A 19,735-nucleotide genomic window follows, 5' to 3' on the forward strand; every position below is an offset into this window, starting at 1 on the left:
TCTGTGTTTACACGGTGAGCGAATTTAATTATTTCCAAATTTCCGCGGGAGGTACCAGGCGCACGCGGCTGGATTAAAAGCAGCCTGGCGTTAAATTTTCCACGCGTGACGGGATTAAAGCGGAATTATTTTATTCCGGTGTAAAAGAAGAGGTGGACAGGGCCGCGACGAAAACGGGACGGGTGCAACAGAGAGACAATGCGGACGGGGGCCGATAAAGCGCTATTACTGCCATAAATTTAATTCCACCGGCAGAGGCGTTTCCACGGAATTACGAATAAATCATAACTGGCATGATATTCTATTAATTTCAGGAACAGTGCCAAGTGAATTATTGCGAGTCGATACACTGCAATGCCTCATCGTCGGCGCAGTAAATATTTTTCCCGGGTCATTGAGTACGTTGTAGGAAGTCTCCCTCCACCCTTTCAGTCCCTTTTTCATGCGACCCCGGCCACACGTTTAGACAATTCCATCTTCTTTAAACAACACGCGTAGCGTCGCTAGACATTTCTCGACCGCCTATTTGCGTTGGAAATATGCAAAAATATTCCACGATCGCCAGGAGGACGATGGCATTGTCCTCGCGGTGAAAATCGCACCCTTCCCATCCGTGGTAAATTTCGTTCGCGTAACCTTGCCGATTGGAATCAAGACCGGTCCTCGCGATTAGACTACGAGAAAGTTCGACGACCTACGTGTGGGCTCGTCCAGTTGTGACTACGGGAAAAAAGAGAACAGGAAAGTTTGTTTGGATACGCGTCGGTCTCTGGACCAGTGTCGATATCGCAGCGAAGCGATCGTGAAACAGTTGCGGGAATTCGACGAGAAAACAATAAATAAAGAGAAGTGAAACGAGCGGGTATAAATGGTACGGAAAAGAAAATGATCAAGTCTTTGGATTCCAGACCAGTCTGGATCGATTTGGGCCGATTTACATTCATGCGGCTCGTACGTGATCGGTGTATGCAGCGAGCCGTGAATGGGAGAAGAGTGTGGGAGAGTATAGGTAAAGGGTGGCGCTGGGGTTAAATGCACGTCCCCGTGAAGGGGTTGCGAGAGGACAACGGACGGGAAGAAACCGTGTGAGAGGGACGCATCGTAGGAGAGGCACATACTCAAAGGAGGCGTAAACAAGGACGGGAGAAAAACAGTGCAGGATTTTTGTAGACGGCTGTCTGGCTTGTAAATTTACCAGACCAGAAGAAATTGTCCTTCGATAATAACGACGACGATCATTTTCAAGCTGTTCGCGTCTCGCGTTACGGACGACAATATGAAAATTACGCGAGCGTACTTTGATCCGCAGTCTGATCCGGATGAATTAAACAGGTTACCGGTCTACGGGACGGACTCGACACAACAGTCTCGTGCATGGAGCCCATTTAAATTCAAATGTCCCGATTTATCGTCCAACTGATTTCTTTTTTTCTTTTTTTTTTTTTTATTCGCGTTCCCTTAAAACGAATCGGCTCGTATTCGAACGAGTTCCCTCCATTATTATCCACGTCGAGCTACGCGCAAGAGAGGGTGAACGTTTCTATGTTCTTAGATCATTCGCCAACCCTCTCTCTTTCTCTCTGCCTCTGCCTCTCGCGCCTTATCGATTTTCCGTGTTATATAAACACCATCCACGCCAAAATTATGCTAGCCCGGATTAGAAAATCCATTCGAAATTTCGATCGAATCGAGATCTCGATGGAGGGACACGCCGATCGAACTCGAGCGGCGATAAATCGTGGAAGCCAGCCTAGATTCGCGGCGGTACACGCGCGAGCCGGCATTTTATTTTTTTCTCTTTTTCATTAAGAACCCTCGCATAGCGTCTTACGATCACGAGAAGTTATCCGAAGAATTAAACTTAGAAGCGATCGGCGCATGCACCCTCTCGGCATCGACGAGCGAAGACAGAGCCGGCGATATGGAAAATCCGCGGACGGAAGAGAGATGGAGCGACGGAGAGAGGGAGAGAAGAGAAGAGAGAGAGAAGGAGACACGGTTGCACGCGTTGGAGAGTAACTGGAGGGGTTGAAAGGGGTAACGAGAGCGCGGCCGACGAGGAAGGGAAGAAACGCGAGCCGGCGAGCGACGAGGACGAAAGAGGGAAATGCACTAGAGGTACCACTGGGAAGAGGGAGAGAGAGAGAGGGAGGGAGCTGGAAGGAGTACGGGGCTGCGGTGGAGAGAAAGGGAAGACGAGAGAAAGAGGCGATCGTAGAAGGGAGAAAACGCGAGCGTGGAGGGAAACGGCGAGAAAGAGAGTGAGGGTGAAGTATGGAGGACGGGCCAGGAGGGGGAGGAAGAGAACCTCTGGCAACGGGTCGATCGAAAGCGCAGCGCAGAGAAATGCACCACCTCTGCTCTGGTCTGGCAGCTTTGCTGGCACACCACCACGTCCGTGTTCGCCAGAAAGAGAGAGATGGAACGGGTGAAGAAGAGAGGGATAGAGAAAGAGAGAGAGAGGAAGAGAGGGAGGTAGGGAGAGAAAGAGGGATAGCGAGCGACCAATACCGACGCAGGGGGAGGACGAGCCAAGCCGACTCGCGTTGGGCTAGGTCAGGTCTACCCGAGTTCCACACACTGCTCTGCGTGTACCATCCAAAGAGACCCGAAGGCGGAGACCACCCTCGAAAAAGGGTTGAAACGCGAAATTAACGCAAACCGTGTTCGTCGCCGCGGAACAGTGCCGGTTATCGGGATTCCTCGCTTCTATTTTTCAATAAAAATAACTAAACCAATCGATATCGCGTTGCAACACGACGCTGGTTTGTTTGCCGAACGATCGGCATTCGTAAACGCGGCGTGCTCGCGTTCGCCGCTAAACCGCGAGATCGTACAGTCATTGACAACAACCGTAGGAGGGTACGCGGGTTCCCTAGCCCTTCGTCGGCTCGTCGTTTCATCGTTCTCCTGGCCGCCGTACGATCCGCAGGAAAACTCCGTTCCCGTTTCGCCGTTTTCGAATTCTCAAGCCCGTCGAGCCGTCTTCGTCGTTCAACCCGGGAAAGTAACAGAGTTCAGAGAGGGGGTGCGAGAGACTGAAAGAGGTGAAGTGGTGCGTCGAAGTGGTTGGTGTGTGCCTTTCGAGAGGAGAAAGAGAAAACGGTGGTTCCCGGTTTAGTTTCCCTTTGGTTCAGCGGCGAACGGCCACGCGATCATCGAGTGCGAATAAACGAGGAAAGAGGGAGAGGAGAGCAAGTGAACACGGGGTGGAGGAAACGGTGTCGCGACGAAATCCTCGAAACGATAGTTGTTGATAAACAAGTAGAAGGGAGAGAGTGTCGGTGGTTGATTAGACGGGTGCAACGACAGCGCCAATCCCAATTTCCTTTTCTCGATGTCCTGATAATCGATAAGCGTTGTGTAGGTGGTAGAGGACCGCCTAGGCCGGCTACGATCGGCCTTATCGACGTCGAAATTTCGCCTAGCATTTGGGACATTTTCAAATAAATGTTGAGAACAGCCAACGTGTTTCATCCCTCAACACGAGGCCAACCGAGGCTCCCGAGTGTCCCAAGAGTCGTCGGGATGCCGATCTCCCTACGGAACCATAGGATCACATAAAACTGGAGCCGACGATCGTTTCCGATAATCATCCCCCTCGCAGAGAACGCAATCACCCGTATCAAGCACACAAACCGAAAGATCGGCGGTGGAAATCGTCGCGAGACGGTGTAGGACTTTCGTCGACTCGCGTCTCGCGAACCGATGCACCAAAAGGCGTGAGTACTGCACGGTTAGCGATACACGCCGCGCAATAAAGCCGGCAACAACTTTATTCTGCGACGAACCCGACTAAAAACATTGTTCCAGAGAAAGAATAGTATTCCCCCTGTAAGATCGAAGTGTTTCTTACGTCCGTTAGCATTCATTTGAGGGACGTTTGATTCACTGTTTAAAAACGTAACGATCGTTCGCCAGAAGCTGGTGCATTGCACTGCCTGTCGAACGAATTCTAGAACACCCTTAAACGATTCATCGCTCCCTCTCTCTTTCAAGAAAGCATGAAACAAAGTAGGATGAAACTTTTTAGATTTAAAACCCTTGCCCATAAAAAAGACAGCCGGTATAAATCTACGAATCAACGGCTGAACGTTGAAAATCGAGGGCAAAGAAAAATCCTTTTAATCGAAGGAGATCGAGGACGAGTCCGTGGGGGAGGGACGAAAAGCAAAAAAAGTTGCATGGAAAGTTAACGAATAGTGAACGCGACTGGTGGTGGTGCGATTTCCACGGAAATGGAAATTCAACGAGTAGCGAAAACCCCCGATGCCTGGGTGGGCGGGGGTGAAGGGTGGAGGGACTTCAGAGTTTATGCCCCGTCCCCCTCCCTCTCACCCCTGCAGTCGATCAATGCGTGGACGGGTTTCACTTTCGCGGTGTTAAAGTGTTGCACCATCGTCGATCGAGGGACAAGAAAGGAACGCGATTTTTCGCTATCACGTGGCTAAATATTACGCCCCGCGGGGAAACACACAGAGTCCGGCGTAGCGAGAAATGCGTGGCACGCGAAAGAAAAAATTTCTCGGTGGTTACGAGCGGCGACACGCGGACGAACGCGTTGCATCTCTTTTACAAGCGTTTCGAAGTTAATGGCTGGAGTTATTGATCGTATCGATTTACCGGAATCTAAACTATTTATAATGCTCTGCGTTGTTGCCCGTCATTATATATATACGTATATACTTCTGAGTCGATTCTAATAATATCGCGATTCTCGCGTTTCGTTTTCACCCGCGATGATTGACGTTCCCGAGCCGAGAGGGTAAAATCGTCTTCGCGTATGTTTAATCCATAAAAGTCGGAAAGCCATTTTTAAACCTTGTAGCTGGAATTTCTAATGGCAAATATTTATCAAGGCCCCGATCGTTTTTCCACGAGCTTGCATTGCGAATTTAGCGGTTAAATAATTCACGAATCCATTGAAACCCGAGGACACCCGAATGCGCATCAATTCTGTAACACGAGGCCCGAACGATTCGAACGAAAAAGATTTAATGAGAAACGATGATTCCTGATGAAACCTAACGCTCTTTCTCTGTATTTCTGTGCAGTAAAGGATGGAGGCCAGCGAGTGGGATCACGCGACCTTGAGGGAAGAGGAATTCGAGCAGCATGCCGTATATTTGGTACCGGATGTGGCGGCATCGCCAACCGATACCAATCGTGCGGAGGCATCCCTGCCAAGAAATTTGGTCCTCAAACCTTCTCAGGCCCTCAACGATGTACGTTCTTCCGCCAAAGAATCCTTTCTCGAGACCTCCTCGGTGAGAGTCGCGAGAATAACCGCAATTTCTCTAATTCACAACCCGAAGCTTCCTAAAACTGCCCTTGAATCGCGACCGCGAACTCGCGAGAACCCCGTAGAACCAGTTCCGTTCGGTTCGCTCGTAGCAAGCAGACAACTGTCGCGATACAACGGCGACCGGTAAACCAAACTTGACCGAGTGACGAAGCTAATTAACTTACCAAGTATGACCTAGAGCCGAAGTCAATCGTTACAGTTTTCTCGGTGACTGGAATCGAAACCAATAACCTCTCCAAGCCGCTCCGCGATCGTACAAACTCTTACTTCGCGTTTCAATCAGATAAAGTATTGCGCGATTAATCGAAAGGGGGAAGATGTTGCGCGAACCGAAAGCAATAACCATGGAAAAGGATATTTGCATAGAGCTGACCCGAGTACGAGCATTTTTCCACGCGAGAATAGATCTGCCTACTGAAACGTTCGGAAATATCGAGCGAACGAAACACACGGTGTAACGTGACGTACGTTCCTCGAACGATGGTCGAATCGTCGAACGCGTTCTCCAGTATTTCGGTCCCACCGTTAAGACGCTATTTGGACTATAGCCGACAGACGATAAAGTGTGTTGAATGTGTGCACAGGTTTTGGGAGTTTGGAGCACAAGTTACATTCCCAAGGGGACACGATTCGGTCCTCTGGTGGGCCAAGTGTACACCAAGGACTCGGTACCAGCCGACGCGAACCGGAAGTACTTCTGGAGGGTAAGAATCATTTGAGTACCTATTCAAAACACTCGTAGAAGTTGTTTCCCGAGCGTTTACTATCGTCACCGGCTGGCCTCTCAGATGATGAGAAACAAAAACGATAAGAAGACGAAAAGGGAAAGAGGAAGATAGCGAGAGAGAAGCCTTCAAAGACCAGAAACTGGTTTCAGCCGATCTAGCGAGCCTTAAAGCGAAACCCGCGAAGCCATTGATGCCTCGTAACGAATTGATGAGTTACGATAGAGAACTTGGTTCCCTCTCGATTCTTCCTATTAAATCGCCTGCTACTTCCTACTTGGCCAGTGCCAATTTAATTTTCATTTCGACGTCTCGGGCTCCCCGTGTTTTAAGTGTCGCCTCGTTCCACGACGTTGCTACTAAACCGTACGTTTCCCTCTGTAGGTGTACAAGAACAACGAGCTGTTCTACTACATCGACGGTTATGACGTCCAGAAATCAAATTGGATGCGTTACGTAAACCCGGCTTATTCGTCCGAATCGCAGAACCTGATAGCATGCCAGTATAAGGTGAGTCGAATTCGTGGTTCCGTCCGAGGCACTGCGTTTTGGGATCGACGTTAATCAAAATCGATCGATCTCCCTTTGCAGATGAACATTTATTTTTACACGATCAAGCCGATACTACCGAACCAAGAGCTTCTGGTGTGGTATTGCAGAGAGTTCGCTGAAAGGCTCAATTACCCATTGACGGGTGAACTAATGCTTCAAAGAATACGTAAGTACATCCTTCGCGCGATCATCATTATTATCCGTCATTACGATCGCGAAGAGCAACGGCGTCACACGGTTGTTTTATTTCCCGCAGGACAACAAGTACAACAATCTGCGTTACCAGCCGAAATCCCAACCGCCGTGGTGTCACCTTTAAAGGACTCGACGATCTACGAGAGACGATCGCAAATGACCCCGACGGACGGTTCCGTTAGATCGGACGAGGGCTACCATTCGAACGGTTATCACGACGAAATCCTCACGCCCCCGGAAGAGAGCAGCGAGTCGGACTCGGAGAACAACTATGTGTTGGACTTCAGCAAGAACGCGAAAACGTCGGTGTGCAACAACGAGGTGCTCAAGCAAGACAATGCGGCCGCGAAGAACGAGTACAGAAAGGTCAAGATCAAGATCACCAAGACCTACGGGAACTTTCAGAGCTCGAAGAGCCTGGACGCGAACGGGAAGGAGAAGGATCAAGAACTGCCGAGCAGGGCGGTGACCCCGGAGTTGCAGAAACCGATGTCACCCATTATTCTTCAGAAGAACACCGTCCTGTCGACGGTGAACGAGGATGAGATTCCAGAGAAGAACCCGAAACCCTTCTACGAGTCCGAGGTCAAAGGCAATCTACCTGTCACCGGGAGGCCAGCCTACCTGACCAGCCCGAGCAGCTCCATCCTCGAAAATATCCTCCTTCGTAGCAGCACCGACAACAACAACAACAGCCACAACCATCACCACAACGGCGCGCAACAGCACCATCAACACCATCAGATTCATCATCAGACGCACGTGGAATCGGTCACACCGCCGCCGTCCAGTCCAACGGAAATGGCGTACTCCTACAAAAAGTCTCACCGCTACGGGAACATGCTACCGTGCAGCCCCGATTCGAGCTCGAATCTGCCGATGCAAGCGGACACGTGCGTCAATTCCACTAGCGGCAACAACACCATGCCGATGCAGAGTCCGACGAGTAACTTGCACTCGAGCACGGGAAGCCTGCACTCGAGTACGGGCAACCTCCACTCTAGCACCGGCCCGAGCAACGTTCTACAATCTCACCCAGGGAACATCCATTCGTCCAGCAACTCGAACAATCATCACACGAACGCGAACGTCCTATCGTCCACCACGATACTGACATCCACAACCAACCTTCACCCTTCGACGACGTCCAGTAGCTGTCTACCTAAGAGAAAGACCAAGAGCCCGTCGCCGTCAGCGAATCCAACGGGCGCGACCACGCCTACGATTTTGTACTCCAGTTCCGGGGGATGTCAGATCGAGTCCAGCCCGGTTTACCCTAGCCCAGCAGCGAGCAGCAATCAGAGCGTCTCCCCTATCTCGCCTATTCAATCACCATCGTCCTATCCGTACGGGATTTATCATCAGAACAGCACGCTGCATCACAACGTGGCGCCTTTATCCATAAACTGCACCGCCTACTCGCCGACGCCTAGCGGGAACGTGGTCTACGAACGAACCGATGGAAGAAGACTGGAGGCTGCGACGAGCAGCCACCAATTGCCGACCTCGTCGACGATGCAGATCGATACCAACCAGACGTTGATCGCTGGCACGCACAATCTTCACCTGGGTCATCACCCCGGCTTGACCATTCACGCGAACTCCTCGTCGCTGAACCGATACTCGCCCGCGAGCTCATTGTCCCCGGACGACCACGGTTGCTCGCAGAGTGGCTCCTTGAGTCCGAACTCGCAAGGCTCGAGGGGTTACAGGTCGCTACCGTACCCGTTGAAGAAGAAGGACGGGAAAATGCATTACGAGTGCAACGTCTGCTGCAAGACATTCGGCCAGCTGTCGAACCTCAAGGTACACCTAAGGACGCACTCCGGCGAGAGGCCGTTCAAGTGTAACGTTTGCACCAAGAGCTTCACTCAGCTGGCCCACCTGCAGAAGCATCACCTCGTGCACACTGGTAAGTCGATCCCCGTTTCTTTTCCCTTTGCCGTTTCTTTCGAATATCGTTCGAGTCCTAACTATAACAGAGAACGTTCGCTGACGCAGGTGAAAAACCGCACCAATGCGAGATCTGCAAGAAGAGGTTCAGCTCGACCTCGAACCTGAAGACCCATCTGAGACTGCATTCCGGCCAAAAGCCCTACGCCTGTGACCTGTGCCCCGCGAAGTTCACTCAGTTCGTTCACCTCAAGCTGCACAAGAGGTTACACACGAACGAAAGGCCGTACACCTGCCAGGGATGCGACAAAAAGTACATTAGCGCGAGTGGCCTTAGGACCCACTGGAAGACGACCAGTTGCAGGCCAAATAATATCGAGGACGAGCTTGCCCTTGCCGCAGCTGTGGGTTCGCCGACGTATTACGAGTACGGCCCCGACATGAACGTCGGTAAGCTCGATCGAGATGATATCAAACGCTCGACCCTACGTTTAGAATTAATTCGAGCCCCGACGAGGCGCGAGCTAGTTTTAAAAGGGAATATCGCTTCGATTGCAGGGAACATGCCGAAAGAATGCGAACTGGAGCACATCGATAATTACGAGAGGCATGGATCCGCTCACGGTCCACACTCCACGTCTCTTCACAACCTGGAGAACTCCGTGGGGCGACCAAGCGTCATAGAGACCTCCCAGCCTCACATAATCGAGTGCACCTAAAAACGGGGGTATGAGCCCTTTCGCTCAAGCGCAAAATCTAACCGTGGAATAGTAAACGAGTTGCTCACGACAAACGAAAACGATGTTAACCTCGTGAGATGGTAGTGAGAACTATACTCGTTCGTGCTTTCCCCTACGATGGGTCGCAGGAACAGAAGAATTTCCGAATCGTACTTTTCATTCATTTCATTCGTCGTAAGCAGCGTGTAAGGAAACTGTATAAAGCAAAAAGAACACACAAAAAAAAAAGAAAAAACGTAAAAAACAGAAGCTAGAGGGTGGGGGGAGGGCGGTCAGGGGGCGAAGGGTGATAGGAGAAGATCGTGGGACGCGGTCGAAAACCTGAGTGAGATTACGTGCAACAAGTGATTCGAGATTGTTAAATGTTGTTGCTTGGTTATTGTTAACGCGAAGGAATTCAAAGCTTTTAGTAGATACTCTTCTTGGAAGCTGGTTACTTTACGTACGTTAATCGTAACGCGGAGACAAGTTCGATTTTTCTGACGAGGGTAGACGAATCGACAAGATTCTAGGCTACGAGCATACAAAGTTCCTTCCTTGTAAATACTCGTTTCTATATTTTTTCTATGGTAGCGCCACACCAACGAAGACAGACGAATCCAAAACGCGAAAAACAGACGAAGAACAAGGACGAAACGAACGGTAGGATTAATATGTCTCGAGTCGTCACACGCTGCCATTCCCGGATAGTAATCGCGAGAGAGCGAGTACCAAAGTCGTCCGAGCTTCTCGATTATCCTTCCACGGTCTATCCTAAACCGATGCTTAGAAAAGGTACCGTACTAACGCGGTACACCGTGCCGTTACTTTTTCTATTTATATACACAAATCGCTGAAATACTTCCGCAAACACTTCCAACGTTCGACTAGAAGCGGCAAACTCTACCCACGAAGCTTAAAGCAACGCGATGGTCACGTAGTTTACACTTTTTATTACGAAACGAGGCGCGCGTCCTCGAGCACTCGAGGCGCCGAAGGGGGTTGCGAATCCCCAACCCCTTCGCGAGACTCGAAACGAATCGCGAGCAAAGTAGATCCGCGTTGCCCGTTGCATCGAACGCGCATTCCCGGCGAATGCAAAACGGACGTATATCCCCCTCCCCACCCTTTTTTTTCATTTTTTTTTCTTCCTCCTCGCGGTATCACGGTACCATTTTCTACGCGTTCGAACTTAGGCGGTTGAAAGTGAAAGATGGCGGACTTTGTCGGCACCCGCCAGCACATTCGAGAATAAAAGCGCGCGCGAGGAACAAAAGCGAGTGACGCGATGATCGAACAACCAGTGACGACACGACTGCAACTATACGAGACCTGTACCTGTATATACTAACATTACTATTAATTATTCGATAATTTAAAAAAAAGGTAATAATATAAGGAGCTCTAATTTATGAATAACTTTATATATGTATAATGTGTAAAATCGTCGTCGATTGGCGAGAAGCACGGTAGGCTGCGCTCTACGGTAATCTTTTTAAATAGGGCGAAACAGTTTTCAGATGTTAGGTAATTTATTAAAACGCGTAACGTAGTAACGTTGAAACAAGAAAAAAAAAAGCTTTCGGTGATCGAGTATCTATATCTATATTTATACACGTTCATATACATAACATATACATATATATAAAAATATATATATATATATATTTTTTAGGCGTCCTTTTGTCGTGGAATCTTCGAAACGGAAAGCATAGTCTCTCGGTCCACGCGAACGCATCGTTCACTTGTGTTCTTTTTTTTTCTCTCAATTTCTTATTCTTCCGTCACCCCGCCCGCTACCCCTTGGGATTCGATTCTCCCTCTCGCGGATGCTATTCTTCTCGTTTCGATCGTTCGGTTTTTGAAAATTTTCTGTCATCGACCATAGACGCCGACGCGGTGAAACGTAGATCGGTGAAGATCGTCGAGTTTGAATTATCACCGTGGTTGATCGTGCCACGAAAAAACGTCTTATCTTTCCCGTGTCTTATCGCGATCGCGCACAAAACTCGTTTCTTCGTACCGTGAGGTGGTAACGCGATTAAAAAGAAGCTGATTAATTTCGTGCCGTCGAAAGCACAGGAAGAATCGGTTAGGATACAAGCGCTGGAAACGCGGTATTCGAAAGGGGGATGGCATTAATTTGTTGTTGACCGTCGAGGATGGCCGTCTCGGCTCGCGGTGTCCGGTGTACAAAGTAATCTCTATTCGTCGTCAGGTGCGAAGACTTAGGCGTGATTTTTACACATTGGGAACAAGTCGAAAGCGCACATTAACACGGGAACATCTGGTAGAGAAATTCGCTGATGTCGTGGTCGCACGAGGGAGGAAAATCTAGTCAAAAAGTAAATGGAACAACTAACACACGGCTGCATCTCGTGAATCATTTTTCGTGTAACAATTACAAGGATCCCGCCTGAGCCTTTCCGCCTCGATCTTTCGACTTGCGCTTCGATTTAACCTATTAAACGTGTAGCACGTAAAGAATGATATCCTTCTAGGTGTTGCGTAAAATTCATACGGACTACACTGAAATTTGTAAGATCGTTCTAGGGGTTTAGTTGAGCAATCGGCAAAAAAAAAAAAAAAAAAACAATACGATATGCCTTTCGTTTTTTCATCGATAACGAGAAAGCAAATAGTTTTAACAATACTGATCACCAGTCGATCGTTCCAACGATTCGTAGTCGGACGATTGACAAGAATAATATGCCGAAGAAAATTGTCAAACGTACTCGTAATCAGAGTCTGCGACGATGGCCACGCGCCATTCGTCCGTTTTCGTTTCCTTTCGTTTCCATTCTATTTTCTATCTTCCATTGGTTTCGAAGGAAATTTCGTAACTCTCGTCTCTACTTCCACTAATTTTTAAGTGCCGAATCGTCAACAGTCGAAGTCACTGAGAAAGCGCAGCCTACCTATTAGATGCGAAACGATTACAGTCGCGATCGATCGGCGATTCGCGCGTCGCCTTGGCTCGATTTTCACGGGAAAAAAATGGAAGCCAGGCGTCGCCGGAATCACCGATCGGTCCCGATAGCACATTACGATGTATCGCAGACTGATATACGCACGGTTATCAATCGTCTACAAAAGAAAATTCTAAAGAAGCTACGTGCATCGCGATACGATTCCAAGAATGAAAGATATCGGGATGAACAGGAAGATAAACAAAGAAACAATTGCAAGAAGCACAGAGCGCGTTCGAGGACAATTAGCATTCCTAACTTCCTTTCTTTAATGCCTCGGTTCCGATGAGAAAATCGCGGCGCGACACCGCGCCGACGAACCAAACAGATATACACCCTTGAAGGTTCCACGTCCACTAATTGCAATCAATTTTCATCATCCGTTTTTTAACTTGGGACTTCGTGACAAGTTCTATGGTTCCTGCAAATATCATGGTGCTCGTCGTAACATTTCTTGGAACTGATCGTTTGATTCGTTTCTTCCGTTTTGCTGCCCCCTCCGTGCGGAGTGGGCCCCTTTTTAATCATAGATTCTCTATCGGGACACGATACTTCGACGCGTCGTAAGTTTAAGGCAGCTTTAAAAGTTTATTTCATTTCGGCGAATCTACGTTCAATACGTACCTACCACAAGAGAGAGGGATAACAAGAAAAATAAAGAGAGAGAGAGAGAGAGAAAGAGAGAGAGTGAGAGAGAATGAGAGAGCGAAAGAGAGGAAAAAATACGATTGGAAAACAGTATGATTCGCAAGGCCTTTACGCTGATTTTTGCAAATACATCAACAGGCAACGTGGAAGACTCGGGCATTCTACCGAATGCCTAGGCCGATTGAAAATTTTCTGTTACAATGCGTACGTTATTATAGCGATCTATTGGTGAATCGAAACACGCGCAGGACGCTGAAAAACTATCGTGATCAAGCGGCAAGATCGTAGGAGAGTGAGACGAACTGATCGATTCTACGATGTTGGTAGCGAGTTTAGGCCTGCATGTATTCTATGCCGCGAAAACGACATTGGAAACGAGGAGCTCTACGAACGGAACGTTCCACGTTCGATACGATACACACGATTCATTTTATACTCATCGAACATAGCAAAGATGCACCAGCAATCATTGATTCTGATACTTTTGCGACCGTATCTCTACCACCTGTTGAATAGTATCTACTGAGAACTCGTTTCAGAATTGTCGCTACGATCCTTTTAAACAGAATCGCCCAGCCGATCGCAATTGGCAGTGACTGTGTACGACACCTCAGACCCTAATCAGACCCAAACGACCAATAAGACGAGTCAACTTCATCGATCGCAAAAGTGTCGACTACCGAACCGATCAATCAAGTCACGTATATTTTTTTACAAGCTCAAAGTACAATATCGGAGTTGGAGAGATGTGTTTCCAGTGACGTTTTGTCGATCGTCATTCTGTATATTGCCTCGATTTCCTACCTTGCCTGCACTAAAAACGCACTATTATAAATAACGATGTAAAAAGATGAGAGCGTGAAGACAGCATGAAAGAGGACGAACGAACGAACGAACGAATGGGCGATGAATGATCGAACGAACGAAAGAGAGGGTAAAATTGGTGAGAATGACAAAGAGAAAACGGGAGAGTGAAAGAGAGGGAGAGAAAGATGAACCTAGCACGTAAGATTTAAGTTGCGAGAAAACGAAAACAGAAGACGAAAAATGGTGTAGAGAATGAAAATACTAAAGAAGATCGTATAAATACGCTGAAAGTAGATAAAACGGTGGAATCAAGCGACTAACCGCCTCGACAACAAACAAGCAATATTTAGTTCTTACCATCTCGTAATGATTAAACGATAACTCCAACTGTACACACGATGTACACGCTCGTACGTATTTAAACGACTATAAATTAAATGTTAATTATCCTTACACTTCGTATATAGTAAATTGTTACGCATTTATTATCATTACAATTATTGAATAGGTAATGCTCAATTAGCATTTGTTTCTTAAAATAAAGAATAAATATATGGCTGTTGGATATTTATATGCACATATCACTACCTATCATTCACACCTCTCTCTCTCTGGCCGTAAATAATTCTAATTTTCAATCATTCAAGTTACCTCTCCTTAAAATTAATTAGTCGTTTCTCGTTTCCCGTCAATCCAAACTATCGCGTGAAACGGCGATCGAATGGAAAGACGGATCCTTCTAACAGGAAGGAAGTCCAAGGATATGTTTCAACTTATAAGGCGAGGTATATTCGTTTTTATCCTTTTTATTGTAAATTGATCTACAATCACCATATCCTGGTTCATCGTCGTTATTACATCTTCATCGTTATAAATAGGAAAATGTTACAGCAGCACTATTGCTCAATTATAGTGTGTGTATGCGTGTATGTGTCTGCACATAACTCTCTGTTCGTTTCTCGCAAGTATCGATTCGATCGTGAATTTTAAAAATCTAACTCATCGAACCGAATACCTATCTCGGTTCCTTATTGTACAATCCGATTAAGTGTGGCTTTTCTTAGTCAAATATACACAAACTTATCACGACGTCGAGTCGCGGAAGCTCGCGACCGCGGTATAATCACGAAATGGAACAGAACAGGGGAAAGCTACCTAATTTATGGATAACATTTTTTCCTTTCTTTGCACTTGCATCACTGTCATCCCCCGTTTAGAAGAACGCGTAAGATTTTCCGTGTACACGTCGAAGATAATATACATTCCTATATTAATTAGAAAAATAATACAGATTTTGCCTTGTTAATGGAAACAATTAGCTATATGTAATGTACCACATGATTTATGCGGGTATGGACATTTGAGTATGTTGTCACAGCTAACCAAGTCCCTGAAAACAATTTCAAGATATGTCTTTCATCTCCCAGAAAAATCATACGTTTTATTTATTCGTATTTTTTTGTTCCATCTAGAACTCGCGCCGGAAAATATATTTACTTCGTACCATCTCACATACTCTCGCCAAGAACACAAAAAAATGATCAACGATGCTAAAGATTAGATACCCAAGACACTCAAGCGCGACTCACAAGAGAACAAAAGAAATCGAAGTATCAAAGGAATTACGCCTTGGATCGCGTAACTTTTGACCGCAACGTAAAATCAGCGTTAAAACGTTCCGAGGATGAAGGAATACTATGAGCTTCGTATCGTGAAATCACTCCAACAAAATATAATGCGACAATATAGGAACGAGGTAGCGAAAATAATACATTCTTATACACATATTTGGAAATAATTGATCACAACTGAGAGCGCAAGAAACAAAAATGGAATCTTAATAACGTCCGGCCCTTATTGGAAATGAAACATTAAGAAGCCATGAACGCTAAATGACAAACAAAATACCATTCCAAACAAAATACATACATACTCAATTACAATGTTTTATTATTGTAAATATGTTGTGTCGTTTAATTAAAATGTAAATATAGAATAGTTCAACTGAACAATTAATTGACAAAGATAAATAAGGATGTGAAATGTCCTACCTTATCAAGGTACAGGACTGTCTGTTCCACTTCCACTGTTGGTCCCAGCTTCTGTTTTTGTGGCTGCTACTCTGTCTCCCCGTTTAGAACTCTTCGACAGGGAAGCAACTTCTTTCAGTAAACTGGCGATCTTGTGTTGCATCGTCGAGATTTTCGTTTCGTACTCTTTCTCCGTCGCCTTCATCTTATTACGCAGTTCTGTTTCCGATGTGAAATTCTTCGCTTTCAGTTCTGTGATCTGTGAACAGAAATAATTGCAACTAAATCATCGTTGTTCTACTCGATCGTTTGCAACGCGGCGACTTCACTGTAATGCTTTGCGCCTCTTCCATGGTGTGTAAGACTACTACACTTTTAACATTTTTTTACTACGTCTATTACCGATACTTGTTTCTAAATATTTATACACAAAGAGTTTAATATATGCATTAGGCGGTTCATGCTTTCGAGGTACGCATACCTGTCTATCTTTAGCTAATAACTGTCCATCCTTGATGGAGATTTGTTTCTGGAGGTGCGCTATCTTTTCTTTGAGTTGCGTAACCGCGACCACGTGATCCGAACTGTTAGGATCGTGTGGGTCGTGCACGCCAACCATTCGCGCTGCTTTCACCGGCGTAGGACCATTTGCTTCCCCGCCTTCCGACTGAGGCGGTAACTTCGTAACATCGACTCTGTGCGGTCTCTTATTGTGACTTTTCAATCTAAAGTAAAACAAACAAATGTGTCTACGAATTCACACGAAATGCCTACACACTGCATGTTACCAGATCATGTTAGAGTCGAGAGGAAAGGAGAGAACTGAAATTGTGCGATGAATACAATTAAAACTACTAAGCACAAAGTTACCTTGCGACATTAGGTATTTGGATAATTACTTTTGTTCTTTGTGCTTCGCTGCTCGTTGTTGTGCCAGTTTCAAATGTGCCCTCCTCTCAGCATCAGACTGCTTTGTTTTCGCCAATGCACGTTTGTACGACAATGTACACAGCCAACATAATAATTTTCCATCGACCTTCGATCGGTAAATTAATAATTATTATTAGGATAAACAGATTTAGACTCTTAAAGAGTCCAAAAGTCATAACTATGTTGCGGATACTTTATTAAAATAAACTACCTTTTTGTCTTCGTCTTGTCTGTCAAAGGCACACTTCTGTTTGCATTGCTCACAAGTTACAGGTGGCCCGTAACGTTTTTCAGAATTTGTACATCTTTGACATTTACTGCCAATAAATGCGGCTATGGTATTGCAATATTCACAGGCCGATGGCTTACCGTAAGCTTTCACATTTTGCTCACATTTTTTACATATAGTGCTTGTATTACCTTTTCTGTAAAGCAAACAATAAAACACATTTTAACAATGTTCCAAATTAATTTATTACGATTGTAAGGCGGCGTATAAAATGATGCTTACATTGTTTGCTGGAACTCTGACCTACAGTACGTACATTTCACCACAGGAAATGCACCCCTGCATTCCTAGATAAGCAACACAATATAGTAAAAATGTATTAAAAGAAAACATAATTATTCAAATTTTATACTGCATATATTTACATTTAGCCAGTTCTAATGTTAACACATTATTCAAGCTTTTGCACAAAACACACAATACTGTAAGAAAAAAATATTTATTAAAATCAAAATTAGAAAGAATTGAGGGAATTTATGAGTGGGTAAAACGATCTGTTAAAACGGTAATTATCTTACTCTTTCGAGCATATGTAACACCGTTCCTCTAAACCTCTACGTTAAACAATTGATAATAATCTAATGCTGAATTTGTATCTAACTCTGATCCTTAGGATTGATCACTGCAAAGTAACACCAATTGTACGAAGGACGCGGATTTGAATGAAATGTTCTATTATTAGCATCGTATCTTGCAAACAAGAAAAGCGACGCTCTAAAAGAATCGGTAATACGCGCGACAAAAATTCGGGGAAAAACATTAAAAGTCGAAAACGATACCTTGCACAATTGTTGCCCCGGGGAAAGTTCCTCGAAAGGATGCCTCGAAAAGCATCTGGAACACGCGAAAAGTGCTTGCACATTGTTCGCGCTCATCCTCGAACAACGATTCGTGTTTGGCCTCGGTGCTCTCAAAACCGTACGTCACCGACGATAAAACCAATTCGTAAAAGTAACGGATCAGGCCAAGTTTTGCTTTCACTGCCGATTAGCGGTATTGCGAAACAAAAAGAAACGTAAAATTCAACGCGATGGCATTTACGATAACGGCTCCTTACATGTTTCACGACGTTTTGCGCGTCTGACGCGATTGTTTTGCGTACATAACCGCGTCACTTTGCTCGTTCACTGCACCGGTTGTTGATTTGAGACGGCCATCTGTGACTTCTTACGTTTTTACTAGTTCACAGTAGTGGCCAGATGTCGCTTCCGTCCGTATCGTACATGTTCGACAACACGTGCCTCAAACCAATCAGTATTTTTCTAACTAAAAGGTTCAAATAACAATTGGATTGATTACTGTTGGCGTACAATGTTACGAACGTTTCCCGCTGGAACTCGTTTCCTTTAACCTTTCACACTGTAAAATCGAACGGATTAATGTATCGTATTTCACCGTTCATCAACTGTTTTACCCCTTCCGTTTACGCACGTGCACCGATGCACGCATCTTGAGTTTATATAGTCTTTTAATTGCGTCTACATCTTAAATATAAATATAACCTAATACTACATCAACGCGTGGTCGTTACCACGTTATTATCATCGTGCATATGTCTCATTTATTTACTGATTAATATGCTATTTTTACATGCTATTTCTCGATAAAAAGATGGAAATGGAAAGCTCGATGGCGATGAAGAATACGAAAATGAAGGAGAAACGTGTAAAAGTTGATGTACCCGCGGTAACTACAATCAAAAAGAAGAAAAACGTAGCGAAAACAAAAATTATTGTACCTAAAACAAAACCAAATGTAAAAGTGACAAAAAAGTAAGTGTTACATATGTTCTTGTATGCTGTTGAAAAGAAATTTCAATAATTATTATATTGACGTCTGTACAGCCTTTTTATCTCGAACATTAAATGTGGAACGAAAGTTAACGAACTAAAAGCAGTTCTTCCAGGCTGTCTGTCTGCTAAAATGTTAAAACCATATTCACAGGATTCTAAGTATACACATATATCTCATTGTGTATTATATAATTAAATGTACATTAACGATACATATAATAAGGCGTTCACTGTAAAATTTTAGAGCCGCGATAGTTAGAATGCAAAGTATTCAAATGGCTGCAGAGTACTTAGAAAAAATGAGAGAACCACCAACAATAGCAGGAAGAAAATTAAGAATAAACCCTGACACTAGAATTAGGATTAAAAGGCATAACTCAAAGCCACTTAAGATTTACGATGGTACTCCAGAAACAGATACTTTAGATCATATTGTACTTGAAAATAAAGTATAAATTTATTTATTTGATTAAAACTGTTTTTTACTTCTAAACAGTGTTTATACAAAAATTCGATCATTGCAAAAGATTATTCAATTTTTCTATTATGAAAAAATTATGTATATTAAATTCTTAATGTTTTGTTTATCGTGTATCTGTACATTAAAAATAAATTAAGATTAGGAGATGAATATGTAATAAGAAAGATATTCACATAAATGAATCATTGAATATATATAGTAAGAACAGGCACACATTATATATATTTAACTATCAATGATTGTACTGTTAAACATATACGTATATGTGTTGAGCAATTATACAATGTCAATCGTAAATGAGTACAAATTCCATGCTAAAAAATATACGCAAGAAAGATGGAATTATGCGTACGGAAAAAAGACGGTCGTAAGAGTCAACGATCAAGGATAACATCTTCA

At 45.0% G+C, this 19,735-nt stretch overlaps 3 protein-coding genes across 7 annotated transcripts in view; 2 read left to right on the forward strand and 1 right to left on the reverse strand.

Annotated features, from left to right (window-relative positions):
• The window catches only part of LOC143424825 (protein FAM76A), a 37,637-nt gene extending 19,263 nt beyond the window's left edge, over nucleotides 1-18,374 (reverse strand). The window contains exons 1-7 of one of the 4 annotated variants that reach the window (XM_076897178.1): nucleotides 17,842-18,374; nucleotides 17,285-17,349; nucleotides 16,985-17,198; nucleotides 16,743-16,879; nucleotides 16,325-16,568; nucleotides 15,865-16,102; nucleotides 14,604-15,078 (exon numbers count right to left, since the gene is read on the reverse strand). In XM_076897178.1, the coding sequence (XP_076753293.1) occupies nucleotides 15,869-16,102; nucleotides 16,325-16,568; nucleotides 16,743-16,879; nucleotides 16,985-17,198; nucleotides 17,285-17,349; nucleotides 17,842-17,937 (990 nt within the window). In that variant the 5' untranslated portion in view covers nucleotides 17,938-18,374 and the 3' untranslated portion in view covers nucleotides 14,604-15,078; nucleotides 15,865-15,868. Of the gene's footprint in view, nucleotides 1-14,603; nucleotides 16,103-16,324; nucleotides 16,569-16,742; nucleotides 16,880-16,984; nucleotides 17,199-17,284; nucleotides 17,350-17,841 lie in introns of those variants that run through there. The other 3 variants (XM_076897175.1, XM_076897176.1, XM_076897174.1) reach the window with 3 other exon arrangements.
• Blimp-1 (PR domain zinc finger protein 1) lies at nucleotides 2,973-9,623 on the forward strand. 2 transcript variants are annotated; one of them, XM_076897088.1, is made up of 8 exons: nucleotides 2,973-3,722; nucleotides 5,055-5,267; nucleotides 5,890-6,009; nucleotides 6,415-6,540; nucleotides 6,622-6,748; nucleotides 6,839-8,689; nucleotides 8,779-9,120; nucleotides 9,229-9,623. In XM_076897088.1, the coding sequence occupies exons 2-8, from the start codon at nucleotides 5,061-5,063 to the stop codon at nucleotides 9,387-9,389; spliced, it is 2,934 nt and encodes a 977-aa protein (XP_076753203.1). In that variant the 5' UTR covers nucleotides 2,973-3,722; nucleotides 5,055-5,060; the 3' UTR covers nucleotides 9,390-9,623. The 2 variants fall into 2 exon arrangements, with proteins under 2 accessions (XP_076753203.1, XP_076753204.1); XM_076897089.1 differs by having other exon boundaries at nucleotides 5,055-5,225.
• Nucleotides 18,375-18,626: 252 nt separating the features above from the next.
• Nucleotides 18,627-19,310, forward strand: LOC143424896 (uncharacterized). Its single transcript, XM_076897257.1, has 3 exons — nucleotides 18,627-18,834; nucleotides 18,907-19,014; nucleotides 19,100-19,310. Exons 1-3 carry the CDS (start codon nucleotides 18,653-18,655, stop codon nucleotides 19,308-19,310), a joined length of 501 nt encoding a protein of 166 aa, XP_076753372.1. The 5' UTR covers nucleotides 18,627-18,652.
• Nucleotides 19,311-19,735: the final 425 nt, after the last annotated feature.

Source organism: Xylocopa sonorina, chromosome 6, assembly GCF_050948175.1.
Source record: "Xylocopa sonorina isolate GNS202 chromosome 6, iyXylSono1_principal, whole genome shotgun sequence".
NCBI lineage: Eukaryota > Metazoa > Arthropoda > Insecta > Hymenoptera > Apidae > Xylocopa > Xylocopa sonorina.